The sequence below is a fragment of the Jaculus jaculus genome, chromosome 7 (assembly GCF_020740685.1).
Source record: "Jaculus jaculus isolate mJacJac1 chromosome 7, mJacJac1.mat.Y.cur, whole genome shotgun sequence".
Taxonomy (NCBI): domain Eukaryota; kingdom Metazoa; phylum Chordata; class Mammalia; order Rodentia; family Dipodidae; genus Jaculus; species Jaculus jaculus.
The window spans coordinates 107,220,554-107,235,273 of record NC_059108.1 but is presented as its reverse complement, the minus strand read 5'-3'; the positions used below and the strand labels follow the sequence as shown (position 1 = coordinate 107,235,273).

At 44.4% G+C, this 14,720-nt stretch overlaps 1 protein-coding gene across 1 annotated transcript in view; it reads left to right on the top strand.

The window, feature by feature from the left end:
- Nucleotides 1-928: 928 nt before the first annotated feature.
- Ero1a (endoplasmic reticulum oxidoreductase 1 alpha) overlaps nt 929-14,720 on the top strand; it is a 68,640-nt gene continuing 54,848 nt past the window's right edge. The window contains exon 1 of the mRNA XM_045154725.1: nt 929-1,045. Within this exon, the coding sequence (XP_045010660.1) occupies nt 929-1,045 (117 nt within the window). The remainder of the gene's footprint in view (nt 1,046-14,720) is intronic.

Genomic DNA, 14,720 nt, shown 5'->3' with positions numbered 1-14,720 from the left:
GTGGCGCAAGCATCTCCAGTTCGTTTGCATCAGCAAGAAGTCCTGGCGCGCCCCATAGCTCACTCTCTAAAGTAAATAAAAATATTAAAAATTAAGCTGGGCGTGGTGGCACATGCCTTTCTTTAATCCCAGCACTCTGGAGGCAGAGATAGAAGGATCATCCTGAGTTGCAGGCCACCCTGAGGTCATCCTGAGCTAGAGTGAGACCCTATCTCGAAACAACAACAACAACAGCAAAAATTATTTATTTACTTCTCAGCTTCTGACCCTGTGCCCAGGCTGGCCTGGAACTTGTCGTCCAAGGTGGCCTTAAACTCTTAGCCTCAGCCTTCTAAGAGCTAAAACTATAGGCCTGCCTGCATCACCATTCTCGGCTTATTTTAAATATCCATTTGGCATCATGTGTTTTTCTTTTTCTTTTCTTTTGCATTTGTTTATTTATTCACCATTTATTTATTTACTGTTGGGGACAGCCACCAGAAAAATCTAAACCCTATGCAGCAGCCCTGTTCCAGGTGACCTCCACGGTCCCTTTCATCAGCCAGTGGCGGGCGGACGCGTCCCGGGGACAGTCTCGTAAGGCATTGGCCGGCCGCGAGGGGGCGGGGCGGGCGGGGCGGGTCGGGGCGGGGCGGGGCCCGGGGCCCTGGGGGAGCCGGAAGGACCCGGCTCGGGCGTCTGCTGCGCGCGGGGCGCACGCGGTCCCTCCCACCCCGAGGCCGCGGGCAGCCGGCGGGGCTCGGGCGCCGCCGCACGTCCGCAGGCCGGCGGGACGGGGCGGGTCGGGGCGGGGCGGGGAGGCGCCGTGGGCGGGCCGACCGGCCGCGGAGGAGGGGCGCCGCCGCCGAGCCGCCCGCGCGGGCTTCATCTGAGAGCGCGCGGCCTGCGCCCGCCCGAGAGCCGCGGCCGAGGCGGAGGCGCGCCGGCGATGGGCCGAGGCTGGGGCTTCGCGCTCGGCCTGCTGGGCGCCGTGTGCGTGCTGCGCTCGGGCGGCGGCGGCGGGCCGGAGCCCGCGGAGACGGCGGCGCAGCGCTGCTTCTGCCAGGTGAGTCCGGCCCCAGGGCCGCCTTCCCGCCGCCCGCGCTGCCGGGCCGGGCCCGGGCGGCTCAGCCCCCGGCCTGGGAGGACCCGGCGAAGGCTCGGGGGAGCCCAGCCTGCCCGCCCCGCGCCTTCACGCCGTTGGTCTCTGCGTCTTTACGGACCTTCCCTCCCCGCCCGTGCGGACCGTGCGCGCCACCTCGGTGGTCACGTTGACTGGACCGCGGACGTGTGCGCCTCGTCCTGGAAGTCTTCGTCAGCCCTGCTGGCCCGGGACAGGCTGCTGCTGCTGCTGCTGCTGCTGCTGATTTTATTTTATTTTATTTTTTTGTTTGTTTGTTTGTAAGGCGGGCTAGCTGCGCCCCGGAGCTGGATGTCACGGGCGAGGATGGCTTTGCGTGGCTGTTTCTGTGTCCAGTCCTGCCCGGTGACTTTGGGGCTGTTGCATGCCCAGTGTGTGCGTTCTTTCTCCGGAACCGGGTCGGGGGGAATGGTGCTCCCCAATCGAGACATCCCGTTCAGAGGGTCGGAATGGAACGATGGTGGTCTTTACCCTTTTCAGTGCCCAAAGTGGATTACAAGTTTACGATTATTTGCTTCTGTAAGATGTATAGGTTCTCTGAGTACAAAAATCGAAGAAATTTCCATTTGCCCGTATTTCAGTAGCATTTTGTTTCGAGACACTACTAGCCTGCAAATTTTGGATTGATACAGTGAGATAATTGCAAATGTTGTTTTGTAGTCATCAGACTGCTAAGAAACATGAGAGGTTTTGGGTAGCACTAGAAATCAATTTATCTTGTCTTCTTTCCTTCCTTTCTTCCTCTTTTTGAGGCAGACTCTGGCTCTTGCCCAGGCTGATCTGGAACTTATTCTATAGCCTAGGCTGGCTTCAAACTTACAGCTGTCCTCCTACTCAGGGCACCTCCTACCTCAGCCTAAGGTGTGAGTCACCACACCCAGCTCTATTCCATACTTTCTGTTCCTTAGTGCATTCTTGTGAATTCATTGGGGAAACTTTCTTGAGGGCTTATCATGCTATTATTATTAACAGGTGTGCACCAAGATACCCAGCTTTCATTTTTTGGGGGGAGGGGGAAGGTCTTGTTCATTGCAATGAGAGAGAGAGAATGGGCATGCCAGGGTTTCTTGTCAGTGCAAACGAACTCGAGATGCATTTGCCTCTTGTGCATCTGGCGGATATGGAATCCTGGGGAATCGATTCTGGGTCCTTTGGCTTCACAGGCAAACACCTTAACCACTAGGCCATTTCTTCTGCTCTCATTACTGTTCTTAAAAAGCCACCCTTTGGAGGACTTTTATTGCTAAACTGTATTTTAAACAAAATCGCGGGGTAGGCAGGCAAATTACTCATTTTAGGATTTTGCAATTCCGATCAGAAATGCAACATACATCAGGATGTGAAACGCTGTCTTGATGGGCATGTTATGAGGAAGAGGTACCACCTTTTCACTGCTTTAAATTCTTGGGTTTTGTTGTATTGCTGAGTGATTTGGTTTGAAGTTGAGGTGATGTAATTAGGAAACTTATAGGGGAGTAGAAAGGAAATAGCTGCTTTACCGGAAAGACATTGGAAAGAATACTTTTCCTTCAGCGATTGTAAACAGCACACTGTCAGGTATTTAAAAGGGAACAGGGTCGCTTTTCCTCTGATTATAAATATTACATATCTGAACATAAGTAAGGTAGAAATAAACAGCTCTAATGTAGTTTTGAAAAAGAGTGTAACATTTTAAACTATTCTGGAGATTTGGATAAGGGAATTTGGGCTAGGGGGATGGCTCAAACATGGTTGGGTAATGGAATGAAATTCCTGTGTAACTCTTCAATTTTTACCATCTTCCCTCCCATAATCTTTTACAAGAGCCCTTAAAATAAAGGAACTGTGAATGTTTTACATTTTTTTTTTCCTGGTTAGTAATAGAATGTTTTTTTTTTCTTCTTTTAGAGTATCCTCAGATTTAAATGCTGTCCTAATAAACTTATTGAGCCACCTTTTCCCCCTTCTAAAACAAGAGTAGCTGATTTGTTTTTCCAAGCCAACTTTAAAGAAAGACAGGCACAGTGGTACCTACCTGCTTGCCCTCAGGAGGCTGAGGCAGAAGTACAAGGAGTTTGAGCTAGGCTGATCAGGCTACATCGTGAGAACCTATTTCCAAACAGTAAAAGACCAGGAGCTGGAGAGATGGCTTAGTGGCTAAGGCGCTTGCCTGCAAAGCCTAAGGACCCAGGTGTGATTCTCCAGGGCCCACATAAGCCAGATGCACAAGGGGCACATGCTTCTGGAGTTCATTTGCAGTGGCTGGAGGCCCTGGCCTATTCTTTCTCTCCTTTTGTCTGTCTCAAATAAAAATAAATAAATTAAAAAAATAAAAAAGTGAAAGATCAGCCAACAACAAAAGCAAAAATAATAATAATTGTGTGTTTTTCTTTTCCTGTTGTCTCTCTGTCTCATTTTTTTGGTAACCACTTCTACCGTGGGTTAGCACATCCTCCCACAAGCCCGTCCTGCAGTTGCAGAGGCACCTACTTGATAGTTGGGGTGTAGTTCACAGGATATCCTCTCAGATCTGGCTCAGAGCCACAGGTAGGTAGTTGATCACATAAAGACATTGCAATAAAATGTGCAGAGTTCAATAAATAATTAGATTAAATTCAGTAACTATTTGTTGAGGTCTACTGTCAACAAGTTTTAAGGGATCAAAAAAAAAAAGTGGTAAAAATGGTTTCAGCCCTCCAGAGTACTGAACCTGGTATAGTTGATACTTTGCAAATGTTAGGAAAATTACAAAACAAGAAGTACAAAAAATCATTTTGCTCTAGGACCTATTTGCATTGGTTTCCTGGAATTAATCTTTCAGATGGGTTGATGGCCCCAATGAGTACTTGAATTTGCTTAGTAGTTACTAACATGCTTGTCAACATCAAATCCTACTGAAACCATTTTCACTTTATGTTGTAAATTCTTTTTTTTTAAATTATTTTTATTTATTTATTTGAAAGTGACAGAGAGATAAAGAGGCAGATAGAGACAGAGAGCGAATGGGTGCGCCTGGGCCTCCAGCCACTGCAAACAAACTCCAGACACGTGTGCCCCCTTGTGTATCTGGCAAACGTGGGTCTTGGGGAATTGGCCTTGAACCGGAGTCCTTAGGCTTCACAGGCAAGCATTTAACTGCTAAGCCATCTCTCCAGTCCTGTAAATTCTTTTTTTTTTTTTTTTTTGGTTTTTCAAGGTAGGGTCTCACTCTAGCTCAGGCTGACCTGGAATTCACCCTGCATTCTCAGGGTGGCCTCAAACTCACGCGATCCTCCTACCTGTGCCTCCCGAGTGCTGGGATTAAAGGCGTGTGCCACCACGCCTGGCTGCTGCTAATGTTTTTTAAAGGTGTTTACTTATAAAGAGAGACTAATGGAGAGAGGGAGGGGATATGATGGAGAGCGGACTTGTGAAGGGGAAAGTGAGGGGGAAGGAAATATGGTTTATTGTCTGTAAGTATGGAAGTTGTCAATAAATTTAAAAAAAACACAAAAAAAATTTGTTTACTTGAGAGAGAGAGAAAGAGGCAGACAGAGAGAATGGGTATGCCAGGGCCTCCAGCCACTGCAAACAAACTCCATATGCATGTATCACCTTGTGCATCTGGCTTTATGTGGGTATTGGGTAATTGAGCCTGGGTCCTTAAGTTTTGCAGGCAAGTGCCTTAACCGCTGAGCTATTTCTCTAGCTCCTGTTAATCTATTTTTAACTATTTACTGACAACGTCCATAAATATACACGGCATACCATGATCATAAGCCCCTTTCACCATTCTCCCTTTTCCCTCTCCCAATCCCTTCACTGAATCCCTTCTTTCCAACTATCTCTTCTAGTTTGACGCCATCATTTTTTTTCCTTCTGTTATGCAGATCTTGTGTAGGTAGCGCCAGCCACCCTGCAGGCATGAATACCAAGGCCGCTTTGTGTCTGGATGACAGCATTGTTAGCAGTCCTCCCCTTCCTTTGGGTCTTACAGTCTTTCTGCCACCTCTACCACAGTGGTTCCTGAGCCTTACCTTGATAGAGGTATCTCACTTAGTGCTGAACACTCCACTGTCACTTCTATAGCACTGTTGTGATTTTGGAGTCATCCCAGTGGTCACCACCATCTGAAAAGAGAGTAATATATGGGCATAAGAAAAAGTGGTTAGAGGGCAGTTTGGTGGGCATAACTTATGCATTTAACAAGACAGTTACTCCCCTGGGGCTTTTGACTAGGTTTTTAGCGTCAGACATATGTTTCCTCCCATGTTTGTTTTTGTATTTTTGAGGTAGGATCTCACTCTAGCTCAGGCTGACCTGGAATTCACTATGTAGTCTCAGGGTGGCCTTCAACTCATGGCAATCTTCCTACCTCTGCCGCCTAAGTGCTGGGATTAAAGGCATGCACCACTATGCCAGGCTTACTGATAGCTTTTAAAATTTATTTTATTATTTATTTGAAAGAGAAAGGGGAAGGGAAGAATTGGTGCGCCAGGGCCTCTAGCTACTGCAAATGAACTCCAGCTGCATGTGCCACCTTGTGCATCTGGTTTATGTGGATACTGGGGGATCGAACCTGGCAGGCTCCTTAACTGCTAAGCCATTTCTACAGTCCAAGGCAGTGATAGCTTTTGACATTCCAGGTTGTGCCACTTAGAACACAGTCTGTGGTGTTTCCCTTCTCCTGGTGAAGAGTTGTCCCAGTGTGCTCTGTCATCTCCATGCTCTGTATCCCACACACTTGCTATGTCCTGTCCTTTAATCTTCATCTTCCCATTCCTCCTCTCCCATGGCAGTAACCAGTCAGTCTCTCTCTGTATTTAGCTCTCTTCTCTTCTCTCTTTCATATATTGTACGTATAAGTGAGATCATGCGAGATTTTTTTCATCTGTGATTGTTTTAAGTCACTTAGCTTAATGTCCTCCAGGTCCATCTGTGTTGTGAATGGCAGGATCTTTTCTTTTTTTTCTTTCCAAACTGAACAGTATTTCATTGTGTGTATGTACCACATTTTCTTACTCATTTGTCTGTGGATGAGCATTTGGAGATTTAATGTACAACATGAGAAATATAGTAATAGTATTGTGGTATCAAGATTTTTGCTAAATGAATATGTTATAGATAATTCTTGTCATGAGGGAGATTGGTAAGTAGTGATGGATAGGATAATTTGTCTCACTGTAGTGACCATTCTGCATTCTGCTTATGTAATATCCATCACGTATGCCCTAAAATATGGAATAAGATTTACTTTTCAAAGCTTTTTTTTTTTTTTGAGATAGGACCTTGCTCTCACTTTAGCCCAGGCTGACCCGGAATTCACTATGAAGTCTCATGGTGGCCTTGAACTCATGATGATATTCATACCTCAGCCTCCTGAGTGCTGGGATTAAAGGCATGAGCCACCATGCCCGGCTTTTTGTGTTCCTTTTTATTCTGTTATAAAACATAATAAACCTAAATAAACTAGTTGACAAATGAAACACACTTTGAACATGTGCATGTATTTATCTCTCTATTGAGATATAATTGAGAAAAATAGTATATATTCAGGTGCATGTGATATTTTGCTATACATATACATTGGAAAATGATTACTATAATCAAACTAATTAACATAGCTATCATCTCACAGTTACTTGTGTGAATGTGGAGAGAACACTTAAGATCTCTTCTCCTAGCAAATGCACATTGTTATTAACTATGGTCACCGCGCTGTACATTAAATCTCCAGGACTTACAGTATCTCCCCACTTCTAGTTCTGCCCTCTGGTAACCATCCTGTGGCTCTTGGTGTCCATGAGCCTGACTTGTTTTTAGGTTTCACATGTAAGGGAAAGCATGCACTATCTTAATATGTGTGGCTTATTTGCTTGGCATACTGCCTTCCACATTTATCCACATTGTCACAAACGACAGAATAATAGTCTGCAGTGTACTGTGTGGACCACACTTCCTTATCTACTCATCTCTTGATGGGTGCTGTGATTCATATCTTGGATATTGTGACTGATGATACTATAAACACAGGTGCTCAGGTGTGGTTTTATTTTCTTTGGATATATATTCAGAAGTGGGATTGCTGGATCATATGTTAGCTTTAGTTTTATTTATTTATTTTTGAGGAACTTCCATATTGTTTTTTTTTTTTTTCATAATGACTCTACCAATTTACATTCCCACCAATAGCATATAAAGTTTTTCCTTTTAGTTTGTGTTCACCAGCCAATTGTTATGTTATTATTTTGACAATGGCCATTCTAACAGGTGTGGAGTGACTTGTCACTGGTTTTGAACTGAATTTCCCAGATGATTAGTGGTGTGAGCACTTTCCACATGTTGTTAGCTCTTTGTCTTCTTTGGAAAATGGTCTATTCAAGTGCTTTGTTAATTTTTTCCCCCTTGGGTATTCCATGTGTGAGGCTGAGGATTACCTTGAACTACTTTTAAAAAAATATTTTACTTTTATTTATTTGAGAGAGAGAGCGAGAGCGGGACACACACACACACACACACACACACACACACAGAGAGAGAGAGCAGGGACTCCAGCCACTGCCAACAAACTGCAGACACATGTGTCACCTTGTATATCTGACTTATGTGGGTCTAGGTGAATTAAACCTGGGTCCGTTGGCTTTGCAGGCAGGTGCCTTAACCACTAAGCCATCTCTCCAGCCATAGTAACAAAAAGAGCATGGCACTGGCACAAAGCAGATATGTAGAACCATGGAACAAAGTCCGGGTAGCTATAGCCACTTGATCTTTGACAAAAATGCCAAAAATATTCATTGGAGAAAAGACAGCCTCTTCAGCAAATGGTGCTGGGAAAGCTGGATATGTGTTTGTAGAAAGATGAAAATAGATCCCTATCTCTGTCCATGCACAAGAATTAAGTCCAAATGGACCAAATACCTTAATATCAGGTCTGAAATCTCTGAAACTGCTAGAGGAAAAAGTAGGGAAACCCTTCAACATATTGGTCTTGGCAAGGACTTTCTGAATAAAACCCCAATTGCTCAGGCAATAAAACCACAGATTAATAGCTGGGACCTAATGCAATTAAAAGCCTTTTGTATGGTAAAACGCTGTGAATATACCAAAGAGGCAGCCTACAAAATGGGAGAAAATCTTTGCCAGCTATCCATCTGATATAGGATTAATATATAGGATATACAAAGAACTCAGAAAACTAAAGAATTAAGATATCAAACAAACAAACAAACAAAAAAACACCACAACACAACAAAACAAAAAAGCCAGGTGTGGTGGCACATGCCTGTAATCCCAGCACTCGGGAGGCAGAGGTAGGATTGCCGTGAGTTCAAGGCCACCCTGAAACTCCATAGTGAATTCTAGGAGAGCCTGAGCTAGAGTGAGACCCTACCTGGGGAAAACACACACACACACACACACACACACACACACACACACACACAACACAAAGAAATCAAACAAGCCAATTAAAAATGGGCTATGGAACTAAATATAGTGTTCTCAAAAGAAGAAACACAGATGGCATATAAACATCTAAAAAAGTTCTGTATCCCTAGTCATCAGGGAAATACAGAGTAAAACTATGTTGAGATTACATCTCACATCTGTCAGATTGCCTACCATCATGAAAAAAAAAAAATGAACATAACTGCTGGCGAGGATATGGAAAAAGAAAACCCTTCTGTACTGTTGGTGGGAATGCAATCTGGTCCAGTCATTATGGAAATCAGTGTAGAGGTTCCTGAAACAGCTAAAAATAGATGTACCATATGACCCAACTATAGTACTCCTAAGCATATATTCTAAGGACTCATCTCACTACTTTAGATTCTTGCTCAACAATGTTTATTGTTGCTCTGTTCACAATAGCTAGGGAATGGAACCAGCCTAGATGTCCCTCAATTGATGAGTGGATAATGAAGATGTGGCACATTTATACAGTGGAGTTCTACTCAGCAGTAAAGAAATGAAGTTAGGAAGTTTGTAGGAAAATGGTTGGATCTGGAAAGGATTATACTGAGAGGTAACCCAGGCCCAGAAAGCCAAATATCATATGTTTTCTCTCATATGTGAATCCTAGCTACAAATAACTGGATTTCTGTGTGAGTAGGAAGAAAACTCAGTAGCATAGTCCAGTAAGCTAGAAAGGAGATATAAAAGGAATAGAAAGGGAAGGAGGGGGTACCTAATAGGATGGTATTGTATATATGTAAATAGAAGAACAAGTTAATGGAGGTGAAAAGGTTTAAGTGAGGTCAGGGGAAGAGATTGAGTAAGGAAAGGTGGAGGGAGGGCTAATAAAAATCTAAGAGGATATAAATAAGTCATATGGAAATCTACTTATTTGGACAGTGGAACACACAGAAGCCATAGATTGTTACTAGAAAATTTTCACTGCCAGGGATGGTATACCTTCCAGTGAGTTGTTGGCCAGGGAGGTCCCTGATGACCCTAAAACATTACAGGCCATTGCTGAGGCCTTTGCATTTCCACCAGGAATTGATGGTGAAACCCTATTGCTGAAGTCTCCACATTCTTGGGCTGCAAGGTCACTCAGAAATACTGTTGGAGCTCCTCCATGTAGACTGTCTGACAAAAAGCTGGAAAAAGCCATGCTGCATGCAGTTCAATGGGAGACAGAGAAATCACCAGTGAAGATACCCAACAGTGGACACTGCAAGCCTAATATTTGGCCAGCTAGGCCAAATGAGCCAACGGGTGCATTAGTGGCACATCTGTTATGGGGGAAACAAACTGCCCTCTAATTTGACTGGAGACCCACTCCATACGAGGGAATATATCCCTGGTACTGAAAACCTACAACAGGGGTAGCCATGAGCCCTAGGAGAGAGAGAGAGAGAATTGGTGTGCCAGGGTTTCAGCCACTGCAGTTGAACTCCAGACACTTGTGCCAACTAGTTGGTATGTGCAACTTGCCCTTGCCTCACCTTTGTGCGTCTGGCTTACATGGGATTTGGAGAGTTGAACATGGGTCCTTAGGCATTGCAGGCAAGCGCCTTAACCACTAAGCCATCTCTTCAGCCCCTATGGATGTTTTAATAATTCTGATTAGTGATAAACCATGAACATGGTTGAGATGTTTCAGTGCTGAGCACTCCTTTGTCATTTCCTCTCAGCACCATGGTGCCTTCTGAGTCATCCCAAGGTCACTGCTATCTGAAAAGAGAAGGTTCTCTAACCAAAAGTAAGAGTAGCATTAATTATGTGGGTATGAACATTAAAAGACATGCTTACTGGGTGAGCATAGTATATACAATGAGCCAGACAGCAGCAGATGTTACACCTCTAGGTCTTTCACCTTCTTTTTTGGTTTTTCGAGGTGGGGTCTCACTCTAGCCCAGGCTGACATGGAATTCACTATGTAGTCTCAGGGTGGCCTCAAACTCACAGCGATCCTCCTACCTCTGCCCCCCAAGTGCTGGGATTAAAGGCGTGTGCCACCACACCTGGCACTTCCACCTTCTTGTTTATGTCTTCCTAAGTATTTCATTCATGTGATTCTATTGTAAATATGAATGTTGATTTTTTTTCAGATAGTTTGTTAATTTATAGAAACACTGCTTTTTTGTGTGTTGATTTTATATCCTGAAACTATTAGTTTTAACTTTTCTTGGTGGAGTCTATAAGTTTTTGTATATGCTGTGTAAGATCATGTCATCTGCCAATAGTGATATTTTACAACTTTCTTTTTAATTTGGATACCTTTATTTTCCCCTACTCCTTTTCATTCTTCTTTTTCTATGAGCTTTCTCTCTACCTTATTGGCACTTGGAACAAAGGATTTCATAAACATGAGTATGAGGAATATTGTCTTAAAGTACTTGGAGTGAAAACATAAAATGAAATCTGTTGTAGAGCTAGAATTTGTTAGTATTGTACTCAAGAAAACTTAGGGGTGTTTTCATTGTGAATTGAATACCTTTGACTAAGGAATAGGGAACAAATAGTTCAGTGTAATTTTCTTTTCTTTTGCCTTTTGCACCTGGCCTAAGCAGCCAGCACCCATGGAGACAGTAACCGAAGCTCCCTCTACTGCTTGCTGAATGTCAGCATCCAGTCCTCTGTCCCACGGAGCTGTGGATGTCAAACTTCAGTAGTTTTTGGGTTTTTTTTGGCGGTAGGGTCTCACTCTCACCCAGGTTGACCTGGATGTTGCAGTCAGGTTTGCATTGCTGGCAGAAATCACCCAACTAGTAGCAGCTTGAGGGGAAAAGATTTATTTTGGCTTATAGGCTTGAGGGGAAACTCCATGATGGCAGGGAAAACAATGGCATGAGCAAAGAAAGGGTGGACATCACCCCCTGGTCACATCAGGTGGATAACAGAAACAAGAGTGTGCCAAACACTAGCAAGGGGATCCTGGCTATAATATCCTTAAGCTCACCCCCAACAATACATTGCCTCCAAGAGGTGTTAATTCCCAAATCTCCATGAGCTGGGAACTTAGCATTCAGAATACCTGAAGTTTATGGGGACATCTGAATCTACCACATTCTGCCCCTGGCTCTCATAAACTGATAACCATACATGATGAAAGATGCAATGCATTCATCCGACTTTAAAAAGTCCCCACATTGTTTTATCAACACTAATGATGTTCATATATTCCCATAGTCCAGGATCTTTGAACTGAGTCATAATGCCAAGAAAAAAAAAAAAAAAAAAAAAAAAACAACCCAAAACCCATAATGGCATAGAATAAACACTCATACTGCAAAAGATGGCACTGGGCATAGCAAAGAAATATTCAACCAATACAGGATTTAAAAAGGGCAAACATCAAACTCCATAGTTCCAAGACTAACAACTCTAGTCAGTGACAAGTCTCCAAATCCGATACAATCCTAACAGCAACAAGTCTCAGAAGTTCTAATTCCACCCCTCCAACTAGGCTACTCACAATCCTGTAAAACTTCACTGGGGCGGGCAGCTTTCCTTAGCATCTCGTGGTCCCTGTGCTTCATCTTCATGGCTCCATTGGGTCTCCATGCAGGCAGCCAGCAAACCTGCTTCACACTGCCCATGGCCATTTCCAAACCACTAGATGGTGTTACAAACTCTGTGACCCTCTCTTTCCTGCATTGCTTACACTCCACAATTCCAGGTGGGGGTACCAATTTGTTAATCCAGGGGGGAATAAAGTAGACTTTGAAGAACAGGACACTTCTTGAGCACTCAGGACCCTTCAAAAGAGTCTACATTCTTCCTATTGCCCAAGTGCAGGTCAGCTGACCAATCTCTAAGGTTGTAATTTCTCATATAATTGCAGCTGAACAGATTTCATTCTGTGCCATATCCCTCTGCTCACACCAGTCCATTTCTATGCAATGCAACCCTGCACAACTTCTCAGGACACGGGTATAACAGTAAGTCTCTCACACAAACTGTTCGTAGCCCAGTCCAGGCAAAGCTCTTTCTCACCCTCATAAGCCAAACCTCACGGCCCGTAGTTCTTACTGCATTCAGGTCTTTCAACTCTGACCAGAATAGTCCATCAAGCTGTAGTTACAGCACTGCAAGGCATCTCTTAGGCTAAAGTTAAGGTTTCAAATCCTTCCACAATCCTCTTGAAAATCAGTTCCAAAAGGCCAAAGCCACACAGTCAGCAGCAATCCCATTCCTCTGGTGCCAACATTACTGTTGCCGTCTGGTTTGCATTGCTGGTAGAAATCACCCAACCAAGAGCAGTTTGTGGGAAAAAAGGGTTTGCTTACAGACTCGAAGGGGAAGCTCCGTGATGGCAGGGGAAAATGATGACATGAGCAGAGGGTGGACATCACCCCTGGCCAACATCAGGTTGACAACAGGAACAGGAGAGTGTGCCAAACACTGGCAAGAGGATACTGGCTATAACACCCATAAGCCTTTCCCCAACAGTACACTGCCTCCAAGAGGCATTAATTCCCAAATCTCCATGAGCTGGAACCTAGCATTTAGAATACCCAAGTTTATGGGGGACACCTGAGTCAAACCACCACACTGGAATTCATTATTTAGTGTCAGGGTGGCCTTGAATTTACAGTGATCCTCCTACCTCTGCCTCTTGAGTGCTGGGATTAAAGTTGTGAAAGATGAACAATTAGTAAGTGGCAGTGATGTGACCCAAACGCAAGTAGGTCTGATGACAGAACCTGGGTTTTCTTTTTCTTTCTTTTTAATTTTTTTTTTTATTTTTTATTTCTGGGTTTTTGAGGTAGGGTCTTGCTCTCTAGCCCAGGCTGACCTGGAACTCACTCTGTAGTCTCAGACTGTTCTTGGACTCACAGCATTCCTCCTCCCTCTGCCTCCCGAGTGCTGGGATTAAAGGCATGTGCCACCATGCCCGGCCAGAACCTGGGTTTTCCATGGAGATGCTGCCCTTCTGGCTGGAAGGTTGCATTAGGTAACCTTCAAAGACTGTCCAACTCTTACAAACTAGGCCTTTAAACTAGGTGAGGTTATGTATTTTGGTAACATGGCATTCTTTAGTGTCTAGGCCTGGCCTCCACGTCCTACCTGCCAGCCTTCCTTCCAAAAACCAGGTTCAGCTGCCTGTTGACGGGCTTCCCTGCACTGCCACCAGGCCTGGGTTTCTAGTATCTTTCTGTCTTAACTGGTCCTACTCCGTCTGTTGAAGCCCTGCTGCTCTTTCTTTGCTGCCTTAGCTGCCTGCCACCTGCGGTTGCAGTGGAGAATGCCTCCTCATCCACGGCTAAGTAAGGGGCAGAAGATAAAAAACCCACTTGCTGTCCTGCCTCCTTTCCTCCGAGGTCTCTTGGATATATACTGCCTCTGCTCTGGGAGATCTTGGATTCCTTTCTATTTGAGGAGTTCCTGTGCATCCTTTGTCATTAGCTATAGATAGGTAGAATGCGAGTGTGCTCCTACCACATGTCCTGTGTCTCTGGGGTAGCCAAGCACCATCATAGGTGACGTGGTGGTAGAGCCTAGATATAGACAGTGATAGGCTGGTCTGTAGTAATGAGAAACAGTGGCAGAATTCATTGATTCACTTAGTCTTTTCACCCCCATTCCATACACACCTGTTGAATATGTACTGTGTGTTTTCTGGAACACACTGTTAAGTACTCAAAAGTGAACAGACATGATTTTGCCCTGGAAGATTTTCAGTTTAGCTGATAGGAGGGAAATAGATACATCTAGCGCCGTGCACAATTCTCATACTGTAGTACAAGGTGGAATGCTCTGGGGGCACCCAGGAGAGGCATTGGTAAGAGGAGGATCCGAGAGAGCTCCCCCGAAGGGGTGACACTGAGCTGAGTCCTGAAGATATATTTTTAACTTAACAGTGATGTCCTCAGAAAAATGGATGGCTTCAGGTTTTTCTTACTTTCCTTTTGTAATTTAATGTGTCCTTTTGACCTTTGTGGTCTTTCTGCAACATTTTAAAAAATAATTTGTATCAGAGGGAGAAAAAGTATCCGCTTTCTATCCTTAGTTCTACTTTGAAGGTTCAGAAGAAGCTGTGGGGCTGGAGAGATGGCTTAGCGGTTAAGGGGTTAATAAGGCGCTTGCCTGTAAAGCCAAAGGACCCAGGTTTAGCTCCCGAGGATCGAGGATCGATGTAAACCAGATGCCTGCAGTTCGATTGCAGCGGCTGAAGGCTTTGGTGCGCCCATTC